The sequence below is a fragment of the Salmo salar genome, chromosome ssa17, assembly GCF_905237065.1.
Source record: "Salmo salar chromosome ssa17, Ssal_v3.1, whole genome shotgun sequence".
In the NCBI taxonomy this organism is placed as follows: domain Eukaryota; kingdom Metazoa; phylum Chordata; class Actinopteri; order Salmoniformes; family Salmonidae; genus Salmo; species Salmo salar.
In genome coordinates, this window is record NC_059458.1 from 61,860,090 (window position 1) to 61,886,766 (window position 26,677).

General features: G+C 44.4%; 2 protein-coding genes across 2 annotated transcripts; one reads left to right on the plus strand and one right to left on the minus strand.

Moving 5' to 3' along the window:
- The first annotated feature begins 899 nt into the window (after positions 1-899).
- LOC106576280 (pro-MCH 2-like) lies at positions 900-2,610 on the plus strand. Its single transcript, XM_014153364.2, has 3 exons — positions 900-1,230; positions 1,954-2,095; positions 2,423-2,610. The coding sequence occupies exons 1-3, from the start codon at positions 982-984 to the stop codon at positions 2,470-2,472; spliced, it is 441 nt and encodes a 146-aa protein (XP_014008839.1). The 5' UTR covers positions 900-981; the 3' UTR covers positions 2,473-2,610.
- Positions 2,611-2,676: 66 nt separating this feature from the next.
- On the minus strand, positions 2,677-25,974 carry parpbp (PARP1 binding protein). Its single transcript, XM_014153360.2, has 11 exons — positions 25,825-25,974; positions 25,497-25,651; positions 24,221-24,457; positions 23,988-24,098; positions 23,245-23,415; positions 22,955-23,109; positions 21,597-21,777; positions 21,286-21,467; positions 21,070-21,151; positions 3,999-4,179; positions 2,677-3,463 (listed from the first exon to the last, which is right to left on the minus strand). Exons 2-11 carry the CDS (start codon positions 25,644-25,646, stop codon positions 3,132-3,134), a joined length of 1,782 nt encoding a protein of 593 aa, XP_014008835.2. The 5' UTR covers positions 25,647-25,651; positions 25,825-25,974; the 3' UTR covers positions 2,677-3,131.
- Between the last annotated feature and the right edge of the window lie 703 nt (positions 25,975-26,677).

Genomic DNA, 26,677 nt, shown 5'->3' on the forward strand with positions numbered 1-26,677 from the left:
TGTTTTGATATGTAAAACTCCTCCGTGCTCATTTCCCTAAACTCACGGCCATTACCCTTGTGAACACGAGGTGATCAGCCATGGAAGCCACAGATGGCAGTCAGTGGGCTTCTCATTATGGGTAGGGCCTAGCCCTGGGGCAATGAAGCTAACACTCAAGGTTCTAATGACTAGAACCCAGAGTTTTTCCTGACCAGTGACCATGGGATCAGAACAGAATAAACTATAGTTACATAGCCTATAACTAGCGCCTGGAGTATCCTTTAGGTTATGTTGTCAGAAAAGTCAGGGACTTCCTCCCACCTAATACCCAACCGGTAAGGGTGTATACCCAATCACCAATAGGTCAGTTCGGCTGATGCTACCTGGGTCTCTGTTTTCATTCTCTATGGGTCTTGTTGATGTCTGATGACATGACCTTAGTGACCCAGCCTCTATTTATACCAGGACTGTTCACCCTGGATGATATTCTCTCCCCACAGAGCATTAATGCCTGTAGCCATTGACGTAGTTCGGTGATGATAACTCACTGTAGGCAATCTGTTGGTTTCTTTCAGATTGCACAGTAGGCATATGCCCACCGTTTATTTTCCACCTTTGAAAGTGGACAGCATTGAGACCTACGATCTTTGAGGGGCCCGAGGAGACCCCTCTACAGGAGGGAAGAGATGACTGTTGAAAAGATGTTGCCCCCCCTCTTTCAAAGACAGCATGTCCTTACATCCGACAGTAATCCAGCTATTATTCACCTACCCTCCCTGATGACATGGGCCAAGCTCAGCAGGAGACTTCAAATCTCCTCTACACACATATTTGACAGCTTTGTTATGATGATTTAAAAAAATCCACTGTTTTGGCTTTTCGTGATATAAAAAGAGCTGATGGGCCACTGACCAACAGACATCACAGGTGAGCGCAACTGAAGTCCACTCCCAATTACCCTCACAAGGCCGTTAGGACCAAGATAGCGTAGTAGGAATCATGATCTTCCTATACTCTGTTATATTCACACTGGTGCTGCTCTCTGAGTTTGACACCCGCTCGGTCGTCTTAGCTGTACCGACAGGCAAGCTGGACGAGGGTAGGACAGAGCAGGAGAGCCTGCTTTCGATACTAGGCGAAGACACGATGAGCGACAACGCTCTGGCTGCCCCGAGGTTCAGACGGGAGCCCGTCCTGGACAACGGACTGGGCGACGAAGAGGACAACACAAAGATCATCATCCTTTCAGTAAGTATCTTCCTTCATCCATGTCCATCCTCATACCAATCTTTCTCTTAACTCTCATCTTCATCAGTAGCAGCATCAATACAATGTTATCCATATGCCAACATTTTACAGTCGCTCAAACTTGAGCCATCATCAAACAAAGATGAAAGGGATAGCTGTTTATCTTTATTTGATTCACACAGTGGCAACATGTACGATAATGTCTCCGCTCCATCAAAGGTTTGGCAGGCATGTGGAGTGATTCAGTGTGTCTAGCATCTGTATGTCATGCAAGTCATGGACATCTCTGTAGTAATGGAACAGGAGGAGAGAGCGATGAGGACAGGAGTTATAAAGCCACACAGATTAGATGTCTTGGATAACTAGCCCCTCTCATACTGGTTTCATATGGCCTGGCTCAGGACCAGACTCCAGAAAGCCGGGGTTTGAGACCCAGAAGATCTGTGCCGCTTCTTAAAAATGTCCATCTGGCAAATGGCATGCATCAATCCAAAATGAATGGAAAAGAAAAACACCATCTCAATTAATTTTGACATTGGATTCTATTGCCTTTTCATGTTTATTGTTGTATCTTTGTTGTATCATGCAAGCTAGATAACCTTCGGTTCACCAGACCTGATTGTGCAATAGAATCATCAGTGGACAGAGTATACCAATGTAGAGGCTGGCTGATCCACTCTAATGGAAGCCTGCCAGACAGTGACCTAGTCTTCTGTCCCACAGGACATTGGACTGAAAGGGCACACCAGACGTGGCTTGAACACAGCTTTCTCCCGTGCCCTTCCTGTCCTCCCCGACCGAGGCACAGATCACTCTCCTGCTGAATATAGCCTGAAAGTAGAGCGCAGGGAGGCCGACCTTGAGAGTAAGTATCGACCAGCGACTTCCTTTTATTTTTCCTTCTATGGTTCCTGTATCCGTTCAATCGTGCGCATTAGAAAGCTCCAGATCACCGTCATTCAGCATGTCAAATGGGTGACGATACTGGCATTAAAAGCATAAATGAGAGTGTTGATACTTTTCACCATGATGTTCCTTTCATTATTTAGAACAAGAGTTTTATCAGCTGGAGTTGTGACATTTCAGACATATAAAAGCAACAAATTGAAGACTATAGAAGGTTATGACAGCATTATTAAAAACAGTTAATACTTTAAAATAACTGCAATTCTACCAACTTTATTCCCTGCAGTGCTGCGATGCATGATCGGACGAGTGTACCGACCCTGTTGGCAAGCATAAGAGTGTGGTGGATGCTACACTGCTGCCCTGCCGTCTGTCAATATCCTGCAAAACTAATATGCTTTCCTTATCTGTTCAATGGTTTTAAAACAAACATGTGTAAAATCAAATAACTATTAAAATGATTTTGAAAAACAATCGTACGCTTCAATTCTGGGTCACATAATATAGCTACATTTGGAAAGTCACCATCGTACAGGTAAAGAAAATAAACAGTATGGAATTTATTATAGTAGTAGTGAAGATGCATGAAAGAGGAGAAGTGTCTGGTGGTGGGCCTTGTCTTAGTGGGAGATAAACTGCAGGCCAATCCTTCACAGATCGGCTATCAAACAGATCTGCTTAGGTTTCAACCACTCTCAGACTTTCCACATTGCCTCAACAGCTCTTCTGCATCATTGCATTACACTCTCCCAGACACACCACAGCTGGTGATCTTTCTTTCAAAATGATGTCTGTCAATCGTTGGAAAGCACAGAGGCAAGAAAAGAAGAAATTTAAAAAAAGTACAATAAAGCCTCTGAAATCAGGCCAAGCGCCACTGCGGGAAAACAAGTGCAATTGATTCCGGAACATTCAGCTTCAAAGAAGACAGACCATTGATTAAATAAAGCGACATTACTAGTAGTGCCTTCTATTTCATCACGACAATGAGTACTTTACAATCTGAAGAAGCTGGTGAGCTTGCCCTGTCCTGCAATCAGTTTCTTCTTACTGGGGGCTTTATCCCTGCCATTCTTCCCTGTCAATCTGGTGGGGAGTTTCTTCAGAGGGGGCTGGTTCTCTGGCTCACAGTGTTCGCTACAATCCACCAGCTTCCGTTTACAGGCCTTGCTGCTTCCTTCTGTCTGGATACTGGTCTTCCGACCGCCCCCACCTACTCTGCTGCTCGGGGCATCATTTCCACTCCTGGGCCCCAGCGCTGCGGCAACCCCCCGGGTCGTGCCTCCTCGCAGGGCCTCTTTCCTCCCAGCCTCTGGGTAAACCTCCACTGGAGAGAGGAAACAGTAATAGAGCTTAACAATTGGGGTTGACATTTTTTTTTGACATAACAAGAGAGGAAGGAAAGAGGGGGGGGAAAAAAATCTGATGAAATTGCTGACGTTAGCCTGCAGTTTAACAGCCAGAGTGTTTATTCTAGCGAGCTGAAAGTGAACATTTGTCATGTAACCCGATGGAGTGGAGCCTGGATTCCCACAGAAAGAAAGAGGGGGGGGGTAGGTTTTTACTACAGATGTGGGGGCGGCCAGGTTTTATAAAAATGGGGAATCATTTAAAGGTTGATCGTAAGTACCAGTCCCCAGGCTGGGACTGGGCAGGGTTCGAGGCCTGGGCTGGGAAGGTGGATCTGGGCATCAAGCCGAGTCGGTGGCGTCAGAGGGAATAGAAGCCAATCCCTGAAGGGGGGAAGGGGGGGGGGGGGGGAGGTGTTGTGTGCATGTAGCTACGCTGCACTATATGTGAGAAAGTCTGTTACAAGTCTCTGCTGAGAAAGGGGGAATGAAGTCACAACTACACATTTTTACCTCTGCCCAGCTCCTTGACAGCAGAGGTGGAGTCCACAGTAGTGAGGGTCCGCTTAGGAGCCGGGTGTACACAGATGGGGACCTGGATGGTGCTGGGGAAGTCCAGCACGCGGTTGAGGGGCAGCTCCCAGTCGTCCTGGTACGTGCAGGCAAACTGAGATCGGATGGTTCGCTCTCTGGCCTTAAAGAAAATAAAATAATAAGGATCAGGTGCACTAGATTGGGGTTGAAGTGAAGATACAAGATGTAGCTCTCCAGGAATGGGCTTGTTTATCGAAACAGTTTTGTTGCAAGTTCTGGAAGAAAATTGTGACGTAATGAGGTTTAAATCAGCCAAGCCTCCATTAGACAATGAACCTGAACCTAGTAGCCTGTTTATTTTTACTGATCTGAGAACAGCCAAGAAAAGTAGTGAGTGATCTCCAGGGCCCACAACCCCAGTAGCCCCTGGGGTATACTATGACTGAAGCTAGCGCTACTCAGGGGTTTTTAAAGCTAGCTAGCTTTAGTTAACTTCACATTCTCAGGCTTTATCCATACTACGACAGTGTATATTACTTGTCCGCCTGCCGCTAACTCTAGCAGGCTTGTAACTGCACATGCATGTCGCACAAGGCTAGTCAAACACGTCGAGACAATGCCGAAGCCTTAATCCATGGGCGAGTCAGTGCCACTTTAATTTGTGCCGAAATCAAAATGAAAGGGAAGTCACTGCAAATTCCGCAGGCGATGGTGTGAAATAGGCTTCAAGTGCAGTGTTTATTTTAATATATTTTTGCTATCTTGTGTGCTTATCAATGCACAAGCAACTCCCACACTCCTATTGATAAAATAATAGTGTTACGTCACACACACACAAGTTTTACTCTGAGTGAAGTTTAAAATGCATCGTCATTACTAAAGTGTAATTTAAGACTAATTAGGGTTAAGTGCCTTGCCTCAAAAGGTGCAACAGCTTTTTCACCAAGTTGGCTCGGGGAGTCAAACCAGCGACTAAGAGGGAATCGGATTTAATTGGTCCTCAACTTGTGGCTTGGACAATTCATTCAAGGATAAATGGAGTTTGCCTGCCTGGTATCAGGTTAGTTCTGAAATATTCATTACTGTAGAAATGGAGCTGGCTTAAAAAGGTGAGCAAGCACTTTTGTGGACCTGGCCAGCGGCGACCTGTCATTCAGGGTAGGGCCGCAGTGGTTTACCTAGTGCTTTCTGTGGTGGGGCAGCCAGCGGAAACTACAGAGCATAGGGATTGGTAATGTCAAATCACATTTCATTTGTCCCATACACATGGTTAGCAATGTTAATGCGAGAGTAGCAAAATGCTTGTGATTCTAGTTCCGACCATGCAGTAATACCTTACACACACACACACACACACACACACACACACACACACGAATGAATAAGAATATGTACATAAAAAAAATATATATGGATGAGCGATGGCCAAATGGCATAGGCAAGATGCAGTAGATGGTATAGAGTACAGTATATACATATGAGATGAGTAATGTAGGGTATGTAAACATTATACACTGCTCAAAAAAATAAAGGGAACACTAAAATAACACACTGACTGAAATAATCTTATTAAATACTTTTTTCTTTACATAGTTGAATGTGCTGACAACAAAATCACACAAAAATAATCAATGGAAATCCAATTTATCAACCCATGGAGGTCTGAATTTGGAGTCACACTCAAAATTAAAGGAAAACCACACTACAGGCTGATCCAACTTTGATGTAATGTCCTTAAAACAAGTCAAAATGAGGCTCAGTAGTGTGTGTGGCCTCCACGTGCCTGTATAACCTCCCTACAACGCCTGGGCATGCTCCTGATGAGGTGGCGGATGGTCTCCTGAAGGATCTCCTCCCAGACCTGGACTAAAGCATCCGCCAACTTCTGGACAGTCTGTGGTGCAACGTGGCGTTGGAGTGAGACATGATGTCCCAGATGTGCTCAATTGGATTCAGGTCTGGGGAACGGGCAGGCCAGTCCATAGCATCAATGCCTTCCTCTTGCAGGAACTGCTGACACTCCAGCCACATGAGGTCTAGCATTGTCCTGCATTAGGAGGAACCCAGGGCCAACCGCACCAGCATATGGTCTCACAAGGGGTCTGAGGATCTCATCTCGGTACCTAATGGCAGTCAGGCTACCTCTGGTGAGTACATGGAGGGCTGTGCGGCCCCCCAAAGAAATGCCACCCCACACCATGACTGACCCACCGCCAAACCGGTCATGCTGGAGGATGTTGCAGGCAGCAGAACGTTCTCCACGGCGTCTCCAGACTCTGTCACATGTGCTCAGTGTGAACCTGCTTCATCTGTGAAGAGCACAGGGCGCCAGTGGCGAATTTGCCAATCTTGGTGTTCTCTTGCAAATGCCAAACGCCCTGCACGGTGTTGGGCTGTAAGCACAACCCCCACCTGTGGACGTCGGGCCCTCATACCACCCTCATGGAGTCTGTTTCTGACCGTTTGAGCAGACATGCACATTTGTGGCCTGCTGGAGGTCATTTTGCAGGGCTCTGGCAGTGCTCCTCCTGCTCCACCTTGCACAAAGGCGGAGGTAGCGGTCCTGCTGCTGGGTTGTTGCCCTCCTACGGCCTCCTCCACGTCTCCTGATGTACTGGCCTGTCTCCTGGTAGCGCCTCCATGCTCTGGACACTACGCTGACAGACACAGCAAACCTTCTTGCCACAGCTCGCATTGATGTGCCATCCTGGATGAGCTGCACTACCTGAGCCACTTGTGTGGGTTGTAGACTCTGTCTCATGCTACCACTAGAGTGAAAGCACCACCAGCATTCAAAAGTGACCAAAACATCAGCCAGGAAGCATAGGAACTGAGAAGTGGTCTGTGGTCCCCACCTGCAGAACCACTCCTTTATTGGGGGTGTCTTGCTAATTGCCTATAATTTCCACCTGTTGTCTATTCCATTTGCACAACAGCATGTGAAATTTATTGTCAATCAGTGTTGCTTCCTAAGTGGACAGTTTGATTTCACAGAAGTGTGATTGACTTGGAGTTACATTGTGTATGACCTGTCCCAGACCTGCTGGAACCCTGACCTATTCACCGGACGTGCTACCTGTCCCAGACCTGCTGTTTTCAACTCTCTAGAGACAGCAGGAGCGGTAGAGATACTCTCAAAGATCGGCTATGAAAAAGCCAACTGACACTTACTCTTGTGTTACTGACTTGTTGCACCCTCGACAACTACTATGATTATTATTATTAGACAATGCTGGTCATTTATGAACATTTGAACATCTAGGCCATGTGCTGTTATAATCTCCACCCGGCACAGCCAGAAGAGGACTGGCCACCCCTCAGCCTGGTTCCTCTCTAGGTTTCTTCCTAGGTTTTGGCCTTTCGAGGGAGTTTTTCCTAGCCACCGTGCTTCTACACCTGCATTGCTTGCGGTTTGGGGTTTTAGGCTGGGTTTCTGTACAGCACTTTGTGACATCAGCTGATGTAAGAAGGGCTATATAAATACATTTGATTTGTATAAAGTGGCATTGTTTAAAGTGGCTAGTAATACATTACATCCAATTTTTCATTATTAAAGTGGCTTGAGATTTGAGTCAGTATGTTGTCAGCAGCCACTCAATGTTAGTGATGGCTGTTTAACAGTCTGATGGCTTTGAGACTGAAAAACAGCTTTTGTCTCTCGATCCCAGCTTTAATGCACCTGTACCTACCTCGCCTTCTGGATGATAGCGGGGTGAACAGGCAGTGGCTCGGGTGGTTGTTGTCCTTGATGTTTTTGGGCGTTCCTGTGACATCAGGTGCTGTAGGTGTCCTGGAGGGAAGGTAGTTCAACCCCAGGTGATGCGTTGTGCAGACCTCACTACCCTCTGGAGAGCCTTGCGGTTGTGGGCAGAGCAGTTGCAATACCAGGCGGTGATACAGCCTGACAGGATGCTCTCGATTGTGCATCTGTAAAAGTTTGAGTGTTTTTGGTGAGAAGCCAAATTGCTTCAGCCTGTTGAGGTTGAAGAGGCACTGTTGCGCCTTCACCACGCTGTCTGTGCGGGTGGACTATTTCAGTTTGTCCGTGATGTGTAGGCCGAGGAACTTAACTCTCCACCCTCTCCACTACGGTCCCGTCGATGTGGATAGGGGGGGTGCTCCCTCTGCCGTTTCCTAAAGTCCACAATCTCCTTTGTTTTGTTGACGTTGGGTGTGAGGTTATTTTCTTGACACCACACTCCGAGGGCCCTCACCTCCTCCCTATAGGCCGTCTCGTCGTTGTTGGTAATCAAGCCTACCACTGTAGGGTCATCTGTAAACTTGATGATTGAGTTGGAGGCGTGCATGGCCACGCAGTCATGGGTGAACAGGGAGTACAGGAGAGGGCTGAGAACGCACCCTTACGGGTCCCCAGTGTTGAGGATCAGCGGGGTGGAGATGCTTCCTACCCTCACCACCTGGGGGCGGCCCATCAGGAAGTCCAGAACCCAGTTGCACAGGGTGGGGTCGAGAACCAGGGTCTCGAGCTTAATGACGAGTTGAGGGTACTATGGTGTGAAATGCTGAGCTGTAGTCGATGAACCGCATTCTTACATAGGTATTCCTCTTGTCCAGATGTATTAGGGCAGTGTGCAGTGTGATTGTGTCATCTATGGACCTATTGGGGAGGTAAGCAAATTGAAGTGGGTCTAGGGTGGAGGTGACATGGTCCTTGACAAGTCTCTCAAAGCACTTCATGATGACTGAAGTGAGTGCTACGGGGCGATGGTAACTGAGCTAAATGACTTTCGCTTTCTTGGGAACAGGAACAATGGTGGCCCTCTTGAAGCATGTGGGAACAGCAGACTGGGGTAAGGATTGATTGAATATGTCCATAAACACACCAGCCAGCTGGTCTGCGCATGCTCTGATGACGCGGCTAGGGATGCCGTCTGGGCCGGCAGCCTTGCGAGGGTTCACACGTTTAAATGTTTTACTCACAGAGAGCCAATGTTCTCTAGTTGCGCCGTGATAGGCTCAGTGTTCTGTCACTCATGGGGACACTATGCCACCGCAAAATCTACAAGGAGAGCTCGAAAATTCAAGCACCTTGGCCACAGATAAAATGACATAACTACCGTAGCTTTGATTGGACTGATCACGTCATCGTCATACTTTCAAAAGCTTAACTAGCAAGCAGTCATCATGAAGCAAGTCGACAATCTACTGGCAAATCGTTTTCAATTCTTGTCATAAGATAACGTATCAGTGCTCATCGGCCATACAGTGCATTCAGACCCCTTTCCTTTTTCCACATTGTTAAGTTACAGCCTTAATTAAAAAAAAATATTTAACCATTTCAGAATAACTCAATCTACACAATACCCCATAATGACAAAGCAAATACAGATTTAGAAATGTTAGCAAATTTAGAAAAAAATAAAACGTATTATTCAGACCATTCGCTAGAAGACTCGACATTGAGCTCAAGTGCATCCTGTTTCCATAGATCACCTGTGGTAAATTCAATTGATTGGTCATGATTTGGAGACACCCCTATTTAAGGTACCACAGTTGACAGGGCACGTCAGAGCAAAAACCAAGCCATGAGGTTGAAGGAATTGTCCATACAGCTCAGAGACAGCATTGTGTCAAGACACAGATGTGGGGAAGGATATCAAAACATTGAAGGTCCAAGAACAGTGGCCTCCATTCTGAAAATGGAAGATGTTTGCAACCACCAAACTGAGCAATCAGGGGAGAAAGGCCTTGGTCAGGGAGGTGACCAAGAACCTGATGGTCACTCTGACAGAGATCCAGAGTTCCTCTGTGGTGATGGGAGAACCTTCCAGAAGGACAACAATCTCTGCAGCACTCCAATCAGGCCTTTACGGTAGAGTGGCCAGACAGAAGCCAATCAGTAAAAATAAAAATAAAAAATAAGTCACATGACAGCACGCTTAGAGTTTGCCAAAACACACCTAAAGACTCAGACCACAAGATTCTCTGGTCTGATAAAACCAAGATAGAACTCTTTGGCCTGAATTCCAAGCATCACGTCTGGAGGAAACCTGTCACAATTCGTACGATGAAGCATGGCGGTGATGGCATCATGCTATAGGGATGTTTTTCAGCGGCAGGGACTGGTAGACTAGTCAGGATTGAGGGAGAGATGAACAGAGCAAAGTACAGAAGTGGCTTCGTGACAAGTCTGAATGTCCTTGAGTGGCCCAGCCAGAGGCCGGACTTGAACCCGATCGAACATCTTTGGAGAGCTGAAATTAGCTGTGCAGCGATGCTCACCCTCCAACCTGACAGTTTGAGAGAATCTACAGAGAAGAATGGGATAAACTTCCAAAATTCAGATGTGCCAATCTTGTAGCATCATACCCAAGAAGACTTGAGGCTGTAATCACTGCAAAAGGTGCGTCAAAGTACTTAGAGGATCTGAAAACGTATGTCAAAATGTGATATTTCAGTTGATATATACACAATGCGCCAAAATGTTGAAAACGTTTTACTTTGTCATTATGGAATATTCTGTTTAAATTGAGGGGGGAACAATATAATCCATTTTAGAATAAGGCTGTAACGTAACAAAATGTGGAAAAAACCAAGGGGTCTGAATACTTACCAATGTAATGTTCACAGTGCATTTGGAAAGGGAAGACCCCCATGAAATTGACAAAAATGAATGGCAACTTACTGGCATTGGGCAAACCATATATACAATCGCAAATACCACTCAAATGGATGGCAGTTCATCAAAACCATATGGCAAGCGGAACATGGCAAATGCCTAGTGTCATAGCCCAAAAATGGTGTACGCGCTCCACCGTAGATTTTCATATGGCAAATGGTGACAAACACAAGACCCAAAGGGTGAAATTTTGAAATAAATATATTTTGTTAATTATACATATGTAATAACCGTATAAACATACATTTGTCTTATTTTATTGTGTTTGTCCATTTGCAATATATGATCAGTGAACTTGGACAAATGGCATGAGAAATGTCCAATTGAGGTGTGTATATATTAAGCCCTGAATCAACCTTGAAGGTATATTTGTCATGTTTGATCAGAGGAAGTAAGAATTTCTCATTGATGTTGATTTCAGCCTGTCCATTTGGTGATGGATAATCCCTCATTAAATACATTGGAAATGGACAAACCTACCAGCACAATGGAAAAATGACCAAAAATTTAACATTTTATTTTAAAAAAACGAAACCAAATGTCCGAGAGACTTTATTTGATGACTTCCTGGAAGATCTGGCCCTGGGGCACGACCATAGGCCGACAGCCTATTTAAATAAAACACTCACGGACATCTTGCAAGGGACCGTACATTTGCAATACGGAGATCCTCAACCATACAGGTAATGCCATCGGCATCCCTTATGTAGGAAATAGTAAATTCAACAATAAGTGGTTTAGAAAAAAATCAATAAATCAATGGCTAACTGCAAGTGCTGAAAAGCAATCACTAGCCTGCTATTCAATGGAGAGGGGGTGTGGTCCAAGTCTCTTTCCCAAGTTTAAAAGGATAAACATGCACCTGCAACACCATGGGCCAAAAGAGGTTTAATACATTGGCCATGCTGTCAATCCAGCATGACTTCTGCTGTGTTCAAAACAACTAGAAACTCAGAAATCTGAGACTTCAGTGAGTTCAAGACAACTGGGAACTTGGGGGGGCGGAAGAACGACAAGCTCAGACTTGGAAAATACATTTTTGAACGGTCATGGTGTACAGGGCGAATACTGTAAGAATTGCCAATGTTCTGAATTCTGTCGCTGTACATTTTTTTTAAAGTGCTGAAATAGACCAGTCTTAACTCTCTCGTTAATGTCTTAATCGAAATTATGGATTGCCTCATCCGCTCATCATTCCCTTATGCCATAGTTTGTACATTCAATTGTCAGTAGAAACCACATTTGTTTAAGCAAGTCAGCCATATGAGCTATTTTTTTTAAAGCCAGTAAATGAGGCTGATAAACTGTTTCACTGCCAGACAAGGCTTGACTGAAAGCCAGGTGTAGCAGTGATAAATATTAACTCAATGGTGCTGAAAAGAAAGCTCTGCTGTTGGGAAAGTTATGTAGGCCCTAACAGTTTGTGGGCACTGTTTGTCATAGTTACAGTACAATTGATGCATTGTTAAGTGTTGTGTAGTGGCTTTGCTAGCATGCATTAAAAACAATTGGGGTAGTTTTCGCCCCCAAGATATACATGCTAAAATTGCCAATAGAACTGGCTATCCCAAGTTGGAAAAAAAGTTACCACGTTAACATCTCAAACCACGTACAGGGTTCAGGGACCGGTTTCTCAAAAGCATCTTAATGAATTTGGCCTTGATAGAACCGTCGTAGGGGCAGCGTTAAGTCTCCCTCGTTAACGTTGCACTTGAAAAGGCCGCACTTGAAAACGTCTGTAATCTAATGCATGCCTCACACTCAGAACAGCTAAATGCATCATGCTTTTTGCCCTCCTGCATCACTTTTTATACAGATCCCCCGCTAAACAAAGAATCACATGGTTTATCCGTCTGACCACCGATAAAATAAATAAAGTTGTCTTTGCAATTGACAAACCACGTATAAAAATATGCTACAAATGAAAATCAGATGACATTTATATTTCAATGTTGTCAATTCAAATCAAACTTTACTTGCCACATGCGCCGAATACAACAAGTGTAGACTTTACCGTGAAATGCTTACTTTACAAGCCCTTAATCAGTGCAGATCAAGAAAAATAATACCTACCAAGTAGGCTAAAATAAAAAGTAATACAATAAGAATAACGAGGCTATATACAGGGGTCACCGGAACCGAGTCAGTGTGCGGGGGTACAGGCTAGTTGAGGTAATCTGTAAACATAGGTGGAGGCGAAGTGACTACGCATAGGTAACAGACAGCAAGTAGCAGCAGTGTACAAGAGGTGGAGGAAATCAATGTCAATTGTCTTGTGGCGATTTGTATTAATTGTTCAGTCTAATGGCATGGGGGTAGAAGCTGTTGAGGAGCCTTTTGGTCCTAGACTTGGTGCTCCGGTACAGCTTGCCGTGCGGTAGCAGAGAAAAGTCTGTAACTTGGGTGACTGGAGTCTGACAATTTTATGGGCTTTCCTCTGACACAGCCCATTATATACAGTTGAAGTCTACATACACTTAGGTTGGAGTCATTAAAACTCTTTTTTCAATCACTCAACAAATTTCTTGTTAACAAAGTATAGTTTTGTCCAGTCAGTTAGGACATCTACTTTGTGCATGACAAGTAATTTTTCCAACAATTGTTTACAGATTATTTCAACATCACAATTCCAGTGGGTCAGAAGTTCATACACTAAATTGACTGTGCCTTTAAACAGCTTGGAAAATTCCAGAAAATGATGTCATGGCTTTAGAAGCTTCTGATTAGAGGTCGACCGATTATGATTTTTCAACGCCGATACCGATTATTGGAGGACCAAAAAAAGCCGATACCGATTAAATCTGATGATTTTTTAAAATATTTGTAATAATGACAATTACAACAATATCGAATGAACACTTATTTTTTTACTTAATACATCAATAAAAACAATTTAGTCTCAAATAATGAAACATGTTCAATTTGGTTTAAATAACGCAAAAACAAAGTGTTGGAGAAGAACAAGTGCAATATTTGCCATGTAAAAAAGCTAACGTTTAAGTTTCCTGCTCAGAACATATGAAAGCTGGTGGTTCCTTTTAACATGAGTCTTCAATATTCCCAGGTAAGAAGTAGGTTGTAATTATAGGACTATTTCTCTCTATGCCCTTTGTATTTCATATACCTTTGACTATTGTATGCTCTTATAGGCACTATAGTATTGCCAGCCTTATCCAGGGAGTTGATAGGCTTGAAGTCATAAACAGCGCAATGCTTGAAGCACAACAAAGAGCTGCTGGCAAATGCAGGAAAGTGCTGTTTGAATGAATGCTTACGAGCCTGCTGCTGCCTACCACCGCTCAGTCAGACTGCTCTATCAAATCATAGACTTAATTATAATATAATAACACAGAAATAAAAGCCTAAGGTCATTAATATGGTCAAATCCGGAAACTATCATTTCGAAAACAAAACATTTATTCTTTCAGTGAAACACGGAACCGTTCCGTATTTTATCTAACGGGTGGCGTCCCTAAGTCTAAATATTGCACAACCTATGTTATGTAGAGTTCTGGCAAATTAATTACGGTCTTCGTTAGGAAGAAATGGTCTTCACACAGTTCGCAACGAGCCAGGCAACCCAAACTGTTGCATATACCCTGACTCTGCTTGCACAGAACGCAAGAGAAGTGACACAATTTCCATGTTACCAGGCAATATTAAGTAAATATTCAGGTTTAAAGATAAGCTTGTGTATTGATTTTAAGAAAGGCATTGATGTTTATGGTTAGGTACACATTGGTGCAAAGACAGTGCTTTTTTTCACGAATGCACTTGTTAAATCGTCACCCGTTCGGCGAAGTAGGCTGTGATTCGATGATAAATTAACAGGCACCGCATCGATTATACGCAACGCAGGACAAGCTATATAATTACTAGTTTGTTAAAGATTGTACTTTTTTTTTATAAGATAAGTTTAATGCTAGCTAGCAACTTACCTTGGCTCCTTGCTGCACTCGCATAACAGGTAGTCAGCCTGCCACGCAGTCTCCTCGGCGAGTACAATGTAAATCGGCCATAATCTGTGTCCAAAAATGCCGATTCAAGTTTTCATAACGTCGGCCATTCCAATTAATCGGTCGACCTCTACATCAGATAATTTATGTCAATTAGCCTGAGTCAATTGGAAGCATTTCAAACGCAGTGCTTCTTTGCTTGAAAACCTCAGACAAAAATATAAAGGTACCACGTTCATCTGTACAAATAATAGTATGCAAGTATAAACACCATGGGACCACGCAGCCGTCCCACCGTTCAGGAAGGAGACGCGTTCTGTCTCCTAGAGATGAACGTACTTTGGTGCGAAAAGTACAAATCAATCCCAGAACAGAAAAGGACCTTGTGAAGATGCTGGTGGAATCAGGTACAAAAGTATCTATATCCACAGTAAAACGAGTCCTATATCGACATAACCTCAAAGGCCACTCAGCAAGGAAGAAGCCACAGCTCCAAAACTGCCATAAAAAAAGCCAGACTACGGTTTGCAACTGCACATGGGAACAAAGATTGTACCTTTTGGAGAAATGTCCTCTGGTCTGATGAAACAAAAATAGAACTGTGTGGCCATAATGACCATCGTTATGTTTGGAGGAAAAAGGGGGACGCTTGCAAGCCGAAGAACATCATCCCAACTGTAAAGCACGGGGGTGGCAGCATCATGTTATGGGGGTGCTTTGCTGCAGGAGGGACTGGTGCACTTCACAAAAGAGATGGCAACATGAGGAAGGACAATTATGTGGATATATTGAAGCAACATCAAGACATCAGTCAGGAAGTTAAAGCTTGGTCGCAAATGGGGACTTCCAAATGGACAATGACCCCAAGCATACTTCCAAAGTTGTGGCAAAATGGCTTAAGGACAACAAAGTCAAGGTATTGTATTATTCTGACATATCACATTCTTAAAATAAAGTGGTGATACTAACTCACCTAAGACAGAGAATTTTTACTAGGATTAAATGTCATGAATTGTGAAAAACTGGAGTTTAAATGTAGTTGGCTAAGGTGTATGTAAACTTCTGACTTCAACTGTAGGTCCTGGATGGCAGGAAGCTTGGCCACAGTGATGTACTGGGCCGTACACACTACCCTCTGTAGTGCCTTACGGTCAGATGCCATACCAGGTGGAGATGCAACCTGTCAGGATGCTCTCGATGGTGCAGCTGTAGAACCTTTTGAGGAACTGGGGACCCATGCAAAATCTTTTCAGTCTCTTGGGGAAAAGGTTTTGTTGTGCCCTCTTCACAACTGTCTTGGTATGTTTGGATCATGATAGTTCGTTGGTGATGTGGACACCAAGGAACTTCAACTCTCGACCCGCTCCATTACAGCCCTGTCGATGTTAATGGGGGCCTGTTCGGCTCACCTTTTCCTGTAGTCCACAATCAGCTCCTTTGTCTTGCTCACATTGAGGGAGAGGTAGTGGTCCTGGCACCACATTGCCAGTTCTGACCTCCCTAGTCTCATTGTTGTCAGTGATCAGGCCTACCACTGTTGTGTCTTCAGCAAACTTGTTGTTGGAGTCGTGTTTGGCCATGCAGTTGTGGGTGAACAGGGAATACAGGTGGGACTAAGTACACACCCCTGAGGGGCCCCAGTGTTAAGGATCAGCATGGCATACGTGTTGTTGCCTACACTTACCACCTGGGGGCGGCCCGTCAGGAAGTCCAGGATCCAGTTGCAGAGGGAGGTGTTTAGTCCCAGAGTCCTTAGCGATGAGCTTCGTGGGCACTATGGTGTTGAATGCTGAGCTGTGGTCAATGAACAGCATTCTCACATTGATGTTCCTTTTGTCCAGGTGAGAAAGGGCAGTGCGGAGTGCGATTGAGATTGCAGCATCTGTGGATCTGTTGGGGCAGTATGCAAATTGGAGTGGGTCTAGTGTCCAGGAGGATGCTGTTGATGTGAGCCATGACCAGCCTTTCAAAGCACTTCATGGTTACCGACGTGAGTGCCACGGGGCGGTAATCATTTAGGCAGGTTACCGTCGCTTCCTTGGACACAAGGACTATGGTGGTCTGCTTGAAACATGTTGGAATTACAGACTCGGTCAGGTAGAACTTGAAAATGTCAGTGAAGCCACTTGACAGTTGGTCTGCGCATGCTTTGAGTACACGTCCTGGTAATCAGTCCTGGTAACCAGCGGCTTTGTGAATGTTGACCTGTTTAAAGGTTTTGTTCACGTCGGCTACCGAGAACATTATCACACTGTCATCCAGAACAGCTTGTGCTCTCGTGTATGCTTCAGTGTTGCTTGCCTCGAAGTGAGCATAAAAAGGCATTTAGCTCATCTGGTAGGCTCGCGCCACTGGGCAGCTCGCGTCTGGGTTTCCCTTTGTAGTCCGTAATAGTTTAAGACCTGCCACATCCAACGGGCGTCAGAGCTGGTGTAGTAGGATTCAATCTTAATCCTGTATTGGCGCTTTGCTTGTTTGATGGTTCATCTGAGGGCATTGTGGGATTTCTTATAAGTGTCCGGATTAGTCTCCCGCTCCTTGAAAGTGGCAGCTCGAGGCGGATGTTGCCTGTAATCCATGGATTCTAATTGGGATATGTATGTACAGTCACTGTGGGGACGACGTCGATGCACTTATTGATGAAGCCGATGTATTCCTCATTGCCATTGGATGAATCCCGGAACATATTCCAGTCTGTGCTAGCAAAACAGTCCTGTAGTGTAGCATCCGTGTCATCTGACCACTTCCGTATTGAGCGAGTCACTGGTACATCCTGCTTAAGTTTTTGCTTGTAAGCAGGAGGATAGAATTATGGACAGATTTGCCAAATGGAAGGCGGGAGAGCTTTGTATGCATCTCTGTGTGTGGAGTAAAGGTGGTCTAGGATTCTTTTCCCCTGGTTGCACATGTCATACGCTGGTAAAAATTTGGTAAAACTCATTTAAGTTTGCCTGCATTAAAGTCCCCGGCCACTAGGAGCACCGCTTCTGGGTGAGCATTTTCTTCTTTGCTTATGGCCTTATTGAGTTGGTTGAGAGCGGTCTTAGTGCCAGCTTCGCTTTGAGCTGGTAATTAGACGGCTACAAATAATATAGATGACAACTCTTGGTAGATATGATGCAGTCGACCGCATCATAAGGTACTCTACCTCAGGAAAACAATACCTTGAGACTTCTTTAATCTTAGACATCACGCACAAGCTGTTATTGACAAAGACACACCCACCCCTCATTTTACCAGAGGTAGCGTCTGTTCTGCCGGTGCATGGAAAATCCCGCCAGCTCTATATTGTCCGTTTCTTCATTCAGCCGCCTCTCGGTGAAACAGAACTGCAAATCTTAATGTCCCGTTGATTGGATAATCTTAATATTAGGTCATCAATTTTATTTTCTAACGATCGCACGTTGCAAGAATGGAAGGCATTGGAAGTTTGCTCGCCTCTGGATTTTCAGAAGGATCCCCGATCTGCATCCCCATTTCCAGCAAAAGGCGTGGATCTGGGCCTGTTCCAGTGAAAGCAGGATGTCGGACTCGTTGAAGGAAAAAGTTTGTCTGCGGCGAGTAATCGCTTTTCTGATGTCCAGAAGTTATTTTCAGTCATAAGAGACGTTAGCAGTAACATTATGTACACAATAAGTTAAAAAAAAATATAGATATTTTTTAAATTACACAATTGGTTGGGAGAATGTAAAACATCAGTCATGGTCTTCGGCACCATCTTGTCAAGGAATACTTTCAATCAATTGAGTTATACGTTCTACTTATAGGCTAATCTATAATTTCAACACATTTCATGATGTGTAGCCTTCTGCGCAATGTGGCAAATCATTTTTTAATCGGGTAGGCATTATAATTAACCGCGTCAATATTTGCAGCAGTGGGTGGTAATATCTGTCGGAGCTGATCTATTATAATTCTAAAAAGTTAAGGAAAGATTGGAATGAAGAAAGCGGATCCAACAGCAGTGCTCCCTGTCGATCCCATCAGTCTCGACACGCGCTCCAACGATGCATTTAGCGACTGCTCTGCATGGTGTTGTGTAAAACGCATGTTACATATTTAGCCGTTGTAGGAAAGACGCATTGTTAAAGACATTCGTAAGCCTAAATTCCACCGCTATCGGGAAACCTGGCCGATCCACTCCTTTATCCTCTGATCTAGGCCTGCTGGGGATTATCACGACTCAAGGATTTCTCCCTCCAGGCCAGCAGCAGAGGCGCAGTAGGGAAGGAGGAATCCAGTGGAGAAAAAAGAACGGTGTGCAAAGCTGGGTGGGACTGTAAAGCAAAGGGGGGAAAAAAATAAATAAAATCAAAGCCCTGAGAGAAGGCTAGTCAAAGAACTTCTCAAAAGAGCAGCTAAAACAACATTGAACTCAGATCACAAGGCATGAAATGTACACGTACCCTCGTTGCATGCTAATAAAAACGCCTCACTAACGCCAGAAATATTGACGGACAGGGGAGAACATAACATAACGCAGGCAGGGAGGTAGAAGACTACCATGACATCCTCCTGACATGCAGTCCACACTTAATCCAATTATAGCAGGTGGAAACAGCAGCATCTTGTTCCATTACAGGGAGAGGATGACATTAGGGGGGGGCACCACCACTTCAGAGGCTGTCCTAAGACAACCTCTATAGACTGGTTGGCCTGGCCAGGCAAGGTAAGCCCATCCTGATGAGACCTCAAGGAACAGCAGGTGCAAGCAATTGCTCTGTTCTCGGGTTTGTTTTTGAATGCACGCACACAAGCCCAATAGCCCACCTGCAAGATCAGGATATTAGGTGAGAAGTTGGCAGACTCATTGTGTTCTTATGGCAGCTCCTCTTATGATGAGCCAGCTTGGATTTCATGGGGAAGAGGAATACGTCAAAGCATTGAAAGGCATCTTGTTACAGAGATCAAATTATCACAGGCATCAATGGGTCATACTATTCATTCCAATTATGCAATTCAATACATCATTAAGCGCACTTAATTTGCTGAGTTAACAGTTTTGCCATGTTTATTCTGTCTGAAACAGACAAAAGCATGGGAAAAAAGAACCACAATGCAAAAACTAAATGTGACTATCTGCACGTGGGCCAGTTGACTGACGTCAGCGTATGATGAAACTATTGGACAGGGGTCCGGGTTGATCGACATTCAGCAGACAACAGGAAACAACCATTCAAGTTTCCCTTACTAGTCGAGTTAAGCGACTGATATGACATCTTTAAAGTGAAGTGGATGCAGAAAGCTTCCGCCCGCCGAGTTCAGGAAGCGGTGAGCAGCCCAGGGACCATTACAGCGCACTCCCAGGAAGACGGCCAGAATGTGGGGAGCTAAAGTGACATCTGCTAGCGCAATCAAAAAAGGAGCCCATTTCCACAAAATGTGTTTAGTACACGTTTGAAAGGGGTTCAAGCAGTCTATTTCATGTAGAGACTGAGAACAACCCAGCCCCTTTAAAATCTGAAACTAATTGTTTTAGATGAGCAAGCAGTTTCTACATCCAGGTTTTATTTGCTATTTAACTAGGTGCTTTTGACGAACGGTATACTTGTTACTGACAAGCACAGCATGTTAGCACCAGGTTTCAATTCTACAAGCGCATTGTGAAAACAGCAAACATGTACACTGAGGCAAGTCGATAAGCCCACAGCCTTCCAGGCTGCAAACATCACACTTCTGACTGAGATTCCGTCCACATCCGCTGGTTATATCAATCCGTTTACATCCTGATAATTAGGGCCGATGCCAGTATCACGATACTCATTAGTATCGCGGCAAGGGAAAAAAATTAAATAAAAAATGAAGCGGATTTCACTTCAGGAAAAGTGCCCTAATGATGGAAACAAACAGTCATCGAGTCACATTTACTTATTTCCCAAGCTATAGGAGACAACCTGAATCCTTTAAAAACCTGTATTTTTAAAGGAACAAAGAGTTCTGCTTTGGTTTTCATTTTTGCCATGGAAAAATATTGTGATACTGGTATTGTCCTGGGCCTACTGATAAAAGAGAAAACGTCTAGGGATGCTATACAATGACCACGGTAAACATGCAAACCCTCAGGGAGATTGACAAAAACAGAAGAATAGAGCATCTTTTGACCAGCTACTTATCAAACCCAGAGGGTGGAGCCCTGTTGAGAAACATAACAAAACGTGTACTGGGAGGTTTGAATCCCCCGATTGTAGAGGAGTAGTTTTATACCCCAGACTCACTCAGAGCAACCCACTGGACTAATGCTGGGAGCAAAAACACAGCTGTACAAATGTGAACGTGTAGAAGCCAGTTATAAGACGAGGGGCGTCAACTGAGCAAATAAATAATACAATACCGGGGAGAAATTACAGGACATAGACATTATTTTTCAATGTTTGGACATCTGATTCGATGTTTCGTATTCGGGTCTCCTGGTGCTACTTGGAGGGTGGGAGGTGGGCGAGCTGTGTGTGTGTACCTTGGGTTTGAGTTGATCTTGTCGCTCCTGGACACGGTGTTGCAGGGGTTTTGGAGAGGAGCCAGTGGGAACCTCAGGGGATCTGAGGACACAGAAGCAATCAGAGACTGAAACCAGCTGTTTATGAGTTAGGGGTTAGAGAGGCTGTGAAAACCTATTCATTATTAGCCTATTAAGTTTTGATTAGTGCGTGTGCGCGCGTGAGATGAGGCTTACCGGAACAGTGTGAGCATGCAGGTCCCCTCCTCCCCACTGAGGACAGCCTGATCCGCAGAGAGTAAGACTGCCTTGTTCCTGCAGGGCGGTGCCAAAGCATCTTCATCCAGCAATGCTATCAGGACCTTCACAGTCTCCCGACCTCCATAAGCAGTGGCGTGGTTAATAGCATGGTATCTAGGCTGAAGAGGATATACACAAAACACTATAGTGTTAAGATGGCATTGATGTGGATCAAACAAAAAAAGGGCACTGACATGAACATGTAGGCTGAGAGCGGTTGGATCCGTTGGCCCAGAAAGTCATCATACCCTGGCTGGGCTGATCCCTGTCCCACTAGCCGACTGCAGTCTGTGGGACAGATGGATCTGAACGATCCGCTCTTTGAGGTCCTTGGCGGTCTGGTCAGCTGCAGCGTACACAACGTCTCCACTGGCCCGCCCCTTCAACAGAGCTGCCCTGATACTGGTCACCAGACAAACGCCAGCAATACTGAGAAAAACAAGTGTACATGAAATATAATAAATTCTTGCAATTATCTAATCCATTAGGCAGACAAGTCAAGCAGCCTTCTACTTATAGGCCATGAGGAGAAAGATGGCTGAAGACGCCCCCTTTGTCTAAGGGTTTACTCATCGCTGACCGTGAAGTGACTGCAACATTATTGGGGTGCGTGAAAAGAGCACCAAGTGTCAAGACTGTGGCAAGGTGGGGTGGAGAAGGAGCAGGCTAGAATCCCTTACCCAGCTATTATGAGAGGGGAGTGAGCCTCTGGAACAGAATCATCTGGGATACCAGATGTTAACTGAACAAGAGGCCCTGAACCCTTCAGAGAAGGTGTTTGTGTGTGGAAATACAGTACTCCACTGAGGGTGTGAAGGGGGAAGTAGGGGTGCAGGCTGTTGAAAGAGACATTCTGGCATCAGATCAGTCCAGTGTCCCATCAGAGAGGCACCACAGCAGAGCAGGGAGAAAATCCTCAGTCATAAACACCCAGAAGGCCCCTGCTATGAGGGAACTGGGACAATACATCCAATATTATGGACTATCGCTATATATCGGAGTGCCAAGATGTCAATCATCTAGCACTGTAGTTGCTACTGGAATTCAGGGGAAATGAGGCCTTGTGACACAGCAGGACTTCTCCCATTGCTTTAGATCAAAGTTCAGTCCACACATTTTCATCGAATGACCAAACAATCTCTTAACCACATTTGTGGCACTGTCAAACGCTTGAACAAAATCTGAATCAATCTGCAATTATACAAAGGCCACGAGAGTGATCAAGGAAATAAAGTTCGATGATAATAGTAATCAAACCAAGGAAGGAACATATTATCTTTTGACTTTTAGTCAATTTTACTTTGATGTAGCCGAGATAAACATGTTTTAGTAATTCACATGTTATCATGACAACCTGGGGCTGAAGTCATTAGGGGGAAATCAGATCTGTACACAGCAATGGGCATGTGGGATTTGATGACAAGGGTAAACAGAGATGGAGTCTGCCAGGCCAGGGTGGTATTCATTAGGCACCAAACAGAAGAACAGACAAACCAGGAAGAACTACAGTACATGGACCTATCCATTAAGGGTTGGTTTTTACCTTCCATTCCAAAACGTTTTGCTACGATGTGCACTAATGAATACAACCCAGCTGGTTAAGTACCTTGGGTCAGGGTTGTCTCCCAATATCTCCTCCAGGTTGTCTGTGAAACGGACAAAGTCTGACAGGCCTTTAACATGTTTCCTCAGGGGGTCAGACTCAGCGGGGGCATAGCCCTTTCCTCCCAGCTGGACCGCTCGCACAAATGATGTCACAGCCTGCAATATATAGATGATTAACATTACGAGACCATATGATTGTCATGTTGTCAACATTCATTGCTGAAACCCATAGGTCAGTGTAATGATAGGAAACAGACATGGAAAGAGTAGAGGCCAATTTGTCAATCTTACCAAGAAGAGTGACATGTTCTTGCTCCGTGCTTCACGCTTCAGGTCAGTAAAAGCTATACGGCCGAGCGATCTGCTAGGGGTGTCAAGGGTGTACGCTAGGGCCATGTCGTTCTTGGAGTTGACCAGCTGATCCAGATAGGAGCAGAAGACCCTCCTTACCACCTTTCCTACCTATTGGAGATTTACCAGCCTTTAAAAACAACAGCTGATGCCACAAACTACACGGTCCAATTTAAAGTCAGAACACCATCTTCAACCCAAACCAACATTTCATAAACCTCGTTACCCCCAGGCAGTATTACAGTAGCAACCCATATTCTACCCACTCATAAATCAGACAGTTGACAGGGCAGCAGCCTGGAGAGAGCAGCGCATGTCCTAGCCCACAATGTCTGTAGCATTTTAAAAACAGCTGTCTGGTAATTTAATTCACATTTTGCTCTTAAATCTGAGTAATATGATTTAAAGTTCCTGTTAATAAGAGTGAGACCGATTCCAGTGCCTGAAAAAGACTGGAAAAGCTAAGGGAGAATGAAAGTCTTGCCAGGCTGACTGGGAAAACGAGAGGGAACAGTGAAACGAAGTACCTTGGTTGTACAATGATATGAGCCAACGTAACATTTTATATTCTGGCCAAACCACCTTCTCTTATGTGAGTGGAGAGAATGGAGAGTCAGTTTGCTTACACTATGCTGACCTGTATAATGCTGATATGTTCATACATGCTTATGACATATGTTTACCTGTGTGCTGCATGGCTTTGACTTGCTTGATGGAGTGGAGGGGACCTGGGACAGGGAATCCCTCACCTCATAGGTCTCCATGTTATTGGACAGAAACTGAAACAGCTGGACCTTGGCAACATGAACACAGATTTAGCAGTTAGTCTAACTGGCCTATGAGACTATTTCAAACAGTTGACTAAAACTTCCAATCATGGGCCATCATCCTAGTTTCAATCAGGCCTAATACTCACTGAGCTCAGAGGCTCCTCAGGGTCCAGATCAACCCTTAGCTGTTTGTACATAGAGTGGATATCAATCAGGTCCATAGTGTTGGTGCGCTTCAGAAAGGAGTCGTATTCTTTCCTGATGATGTCATAGTTCTCTGGTCGGGAAGAGTCATTGTCAAGGGGCAGGTGAAGTTTGTCTAACAGTAAGTGTTTCCAGGCCATCAGAACGTCGCTCAGGGCAACACTGAACTCTCCACTCTCCTGTCAGAAGAGAGCAAAAGCAGATGGATTAAAGCCATGACTGCTGCCTGTGATGGGAATCAGAATGCATAGTTCATGGAGAATTATCCTCCCATACAGTCTGGTGGGACCAAGGGTGGGACAAATGATGTGATTATTTCTTTATAGGGTCAGGAGTCTTCTGACCATGTGATCAGGAGAAACTAGGCCCAAATGGCTATAATAGGGGTGCAGATAAACTCATTGCCTTAGTGACAACATGTTTTGGAATTAGGCCATTAAATGTTATGGCTTTGATCGCAGTATCGATGTCTGTTAGGACCACAGTCAATGGTGTACCACGCAGGCTTGGGGGGGGGGGGCCTCACCCCAAAATAATTAGGAATTGAAATACCAGAATGGACATTGAGCTTCGATGGAATAAAGACCAGCCATGTTGGTCAGGGAGTTAGTCAACCATGGTTTACCAGTGCTGTGATAGACAGCATAAAATAATGAATGGGAAAAATGTCTGCACTGTAGGTTTGTTAGCTAGCCAGCTTTAGATGAATGATTCCATAATTATTTGTTCATATTAAATGCCACTATTACATTCAAACAATTTAGTCAATCCACAGCTATACACTAGTTGAAATCAGTAGATGCTAGGACTTAGACAAGTTGTAAACACAACAAGTACTGATATTGTAGCATATAAATGGCCCTCCCCCAATACAATATGAACACATTATAAGCCAAAAATGCTAACTACAGGAAATCAGCTGTAAAACTGCAACAAAAAAAAAAGGTCTCAGCCTCATGGCAAAATGTGTAGAATAGCAGGAAATTAGCTTTAAAATGACAAATTCACAGCCTCATTGCAGAATGGCATGGGTAGCAATAAAACCACCTTTTTCCCTTTGCCCCATGGCACAAATTGTAGAATTCCCAATAAGTTAACAGATCCGCTCACAAAAAACTATTTTGGGGAGGTTGGGGGCTTGCAGGGGCCCTATGAAACTGCTGTAGGCCACTTGTCACAGCGAGGGATTCATAGCTTATAAAATGTTACCAGTTGTACCTGTTTATTGACCTCTGCGATGGCCAGCTGTAGAACCATCAACATTCCATCTGCCCCGTGGATGGTAGTCCTCTCTGACTCAAGAACCCGGTGGCATTCTCGCCTGAAGGTTCTCACTATTGTCTTCAGACTGTCCTCTAAAGTCGCCATTGTCCCTGTGAAGGTGACAAACAAGACTGTTTAGTTACATGTACTGAAACCTTCAAAAAGGCAATGTATTAGTTAAACTGATTAACGTTAATTAAAGTTGATATAAACATCTACAACATTACAGATGTAGGTTGCTGGTAGCTAGTGAAAACAATAAAACACCATTAAACACACTTACCTAAACAAATGTTACAGCCTCAAACACCGCCTTCTCCGATAGATCTCGAATATTTTAGGGACGTCGTAAGCGTATCGCCAAAATACATTCACCACCCACGTAGCCAATGCACAAGCAGCTGATGCTTTAACATTTTTTAAATCCTGCTAGTAACTACTCTGACCAATCAGACTTTGTGTCATCATTTAACCACGCCTATGTTGTTTCAACCGCTGTATGTGGTTCTTTATCACAGAACCCAATATTGTTTTTAGCATATCTGACTATGTTTCGTGTGAGAACGTTTATTCATTATTATTTTTATAAAGTGTTTTTAATATAGCAATAAGTTGTAACGTGTCAAAGCGCTGCACCATTGCGTTTTTAATCTCAGCGCGGTCCCCCTAGAATTTAAGAATAAAATGGCATGGTACGTTCCAACACGGACATCAACTGGGGAACGAGTGCATTTTTTTCTGTGGCAGATGTTGTCGCTAAAATGCTGAAATGCACGCATAGGTATGGTTATGAGTTAGCTATCTATGCTAGTTTAAAAAAAAGCCGCTTTATTTTTGTAAAAATATATTGTGTTATCTTGCCAAATGCTGTCATCACTTTTAATCGATGTAGTGTGTTGTAGGCTGCTAGCGTTTGGGTAGTTTCGCTGGCTGACATTCGCTGTCTGTTATTATCAGCTAGGTAGCGTCACCATGTTTAGACGTTAATAATTAGCAAGCGCTGCTCTATTTGCAAGCTAGCTTGTACAACAGTGGGGGGGGGGGACTGCTAGTTACTTAGCATTTCACAATGTTACATGATCAGAGCATGTCCTGAAGCCAAGGCTACCACCTTTCTGGTGGTTACGAAGAAGATA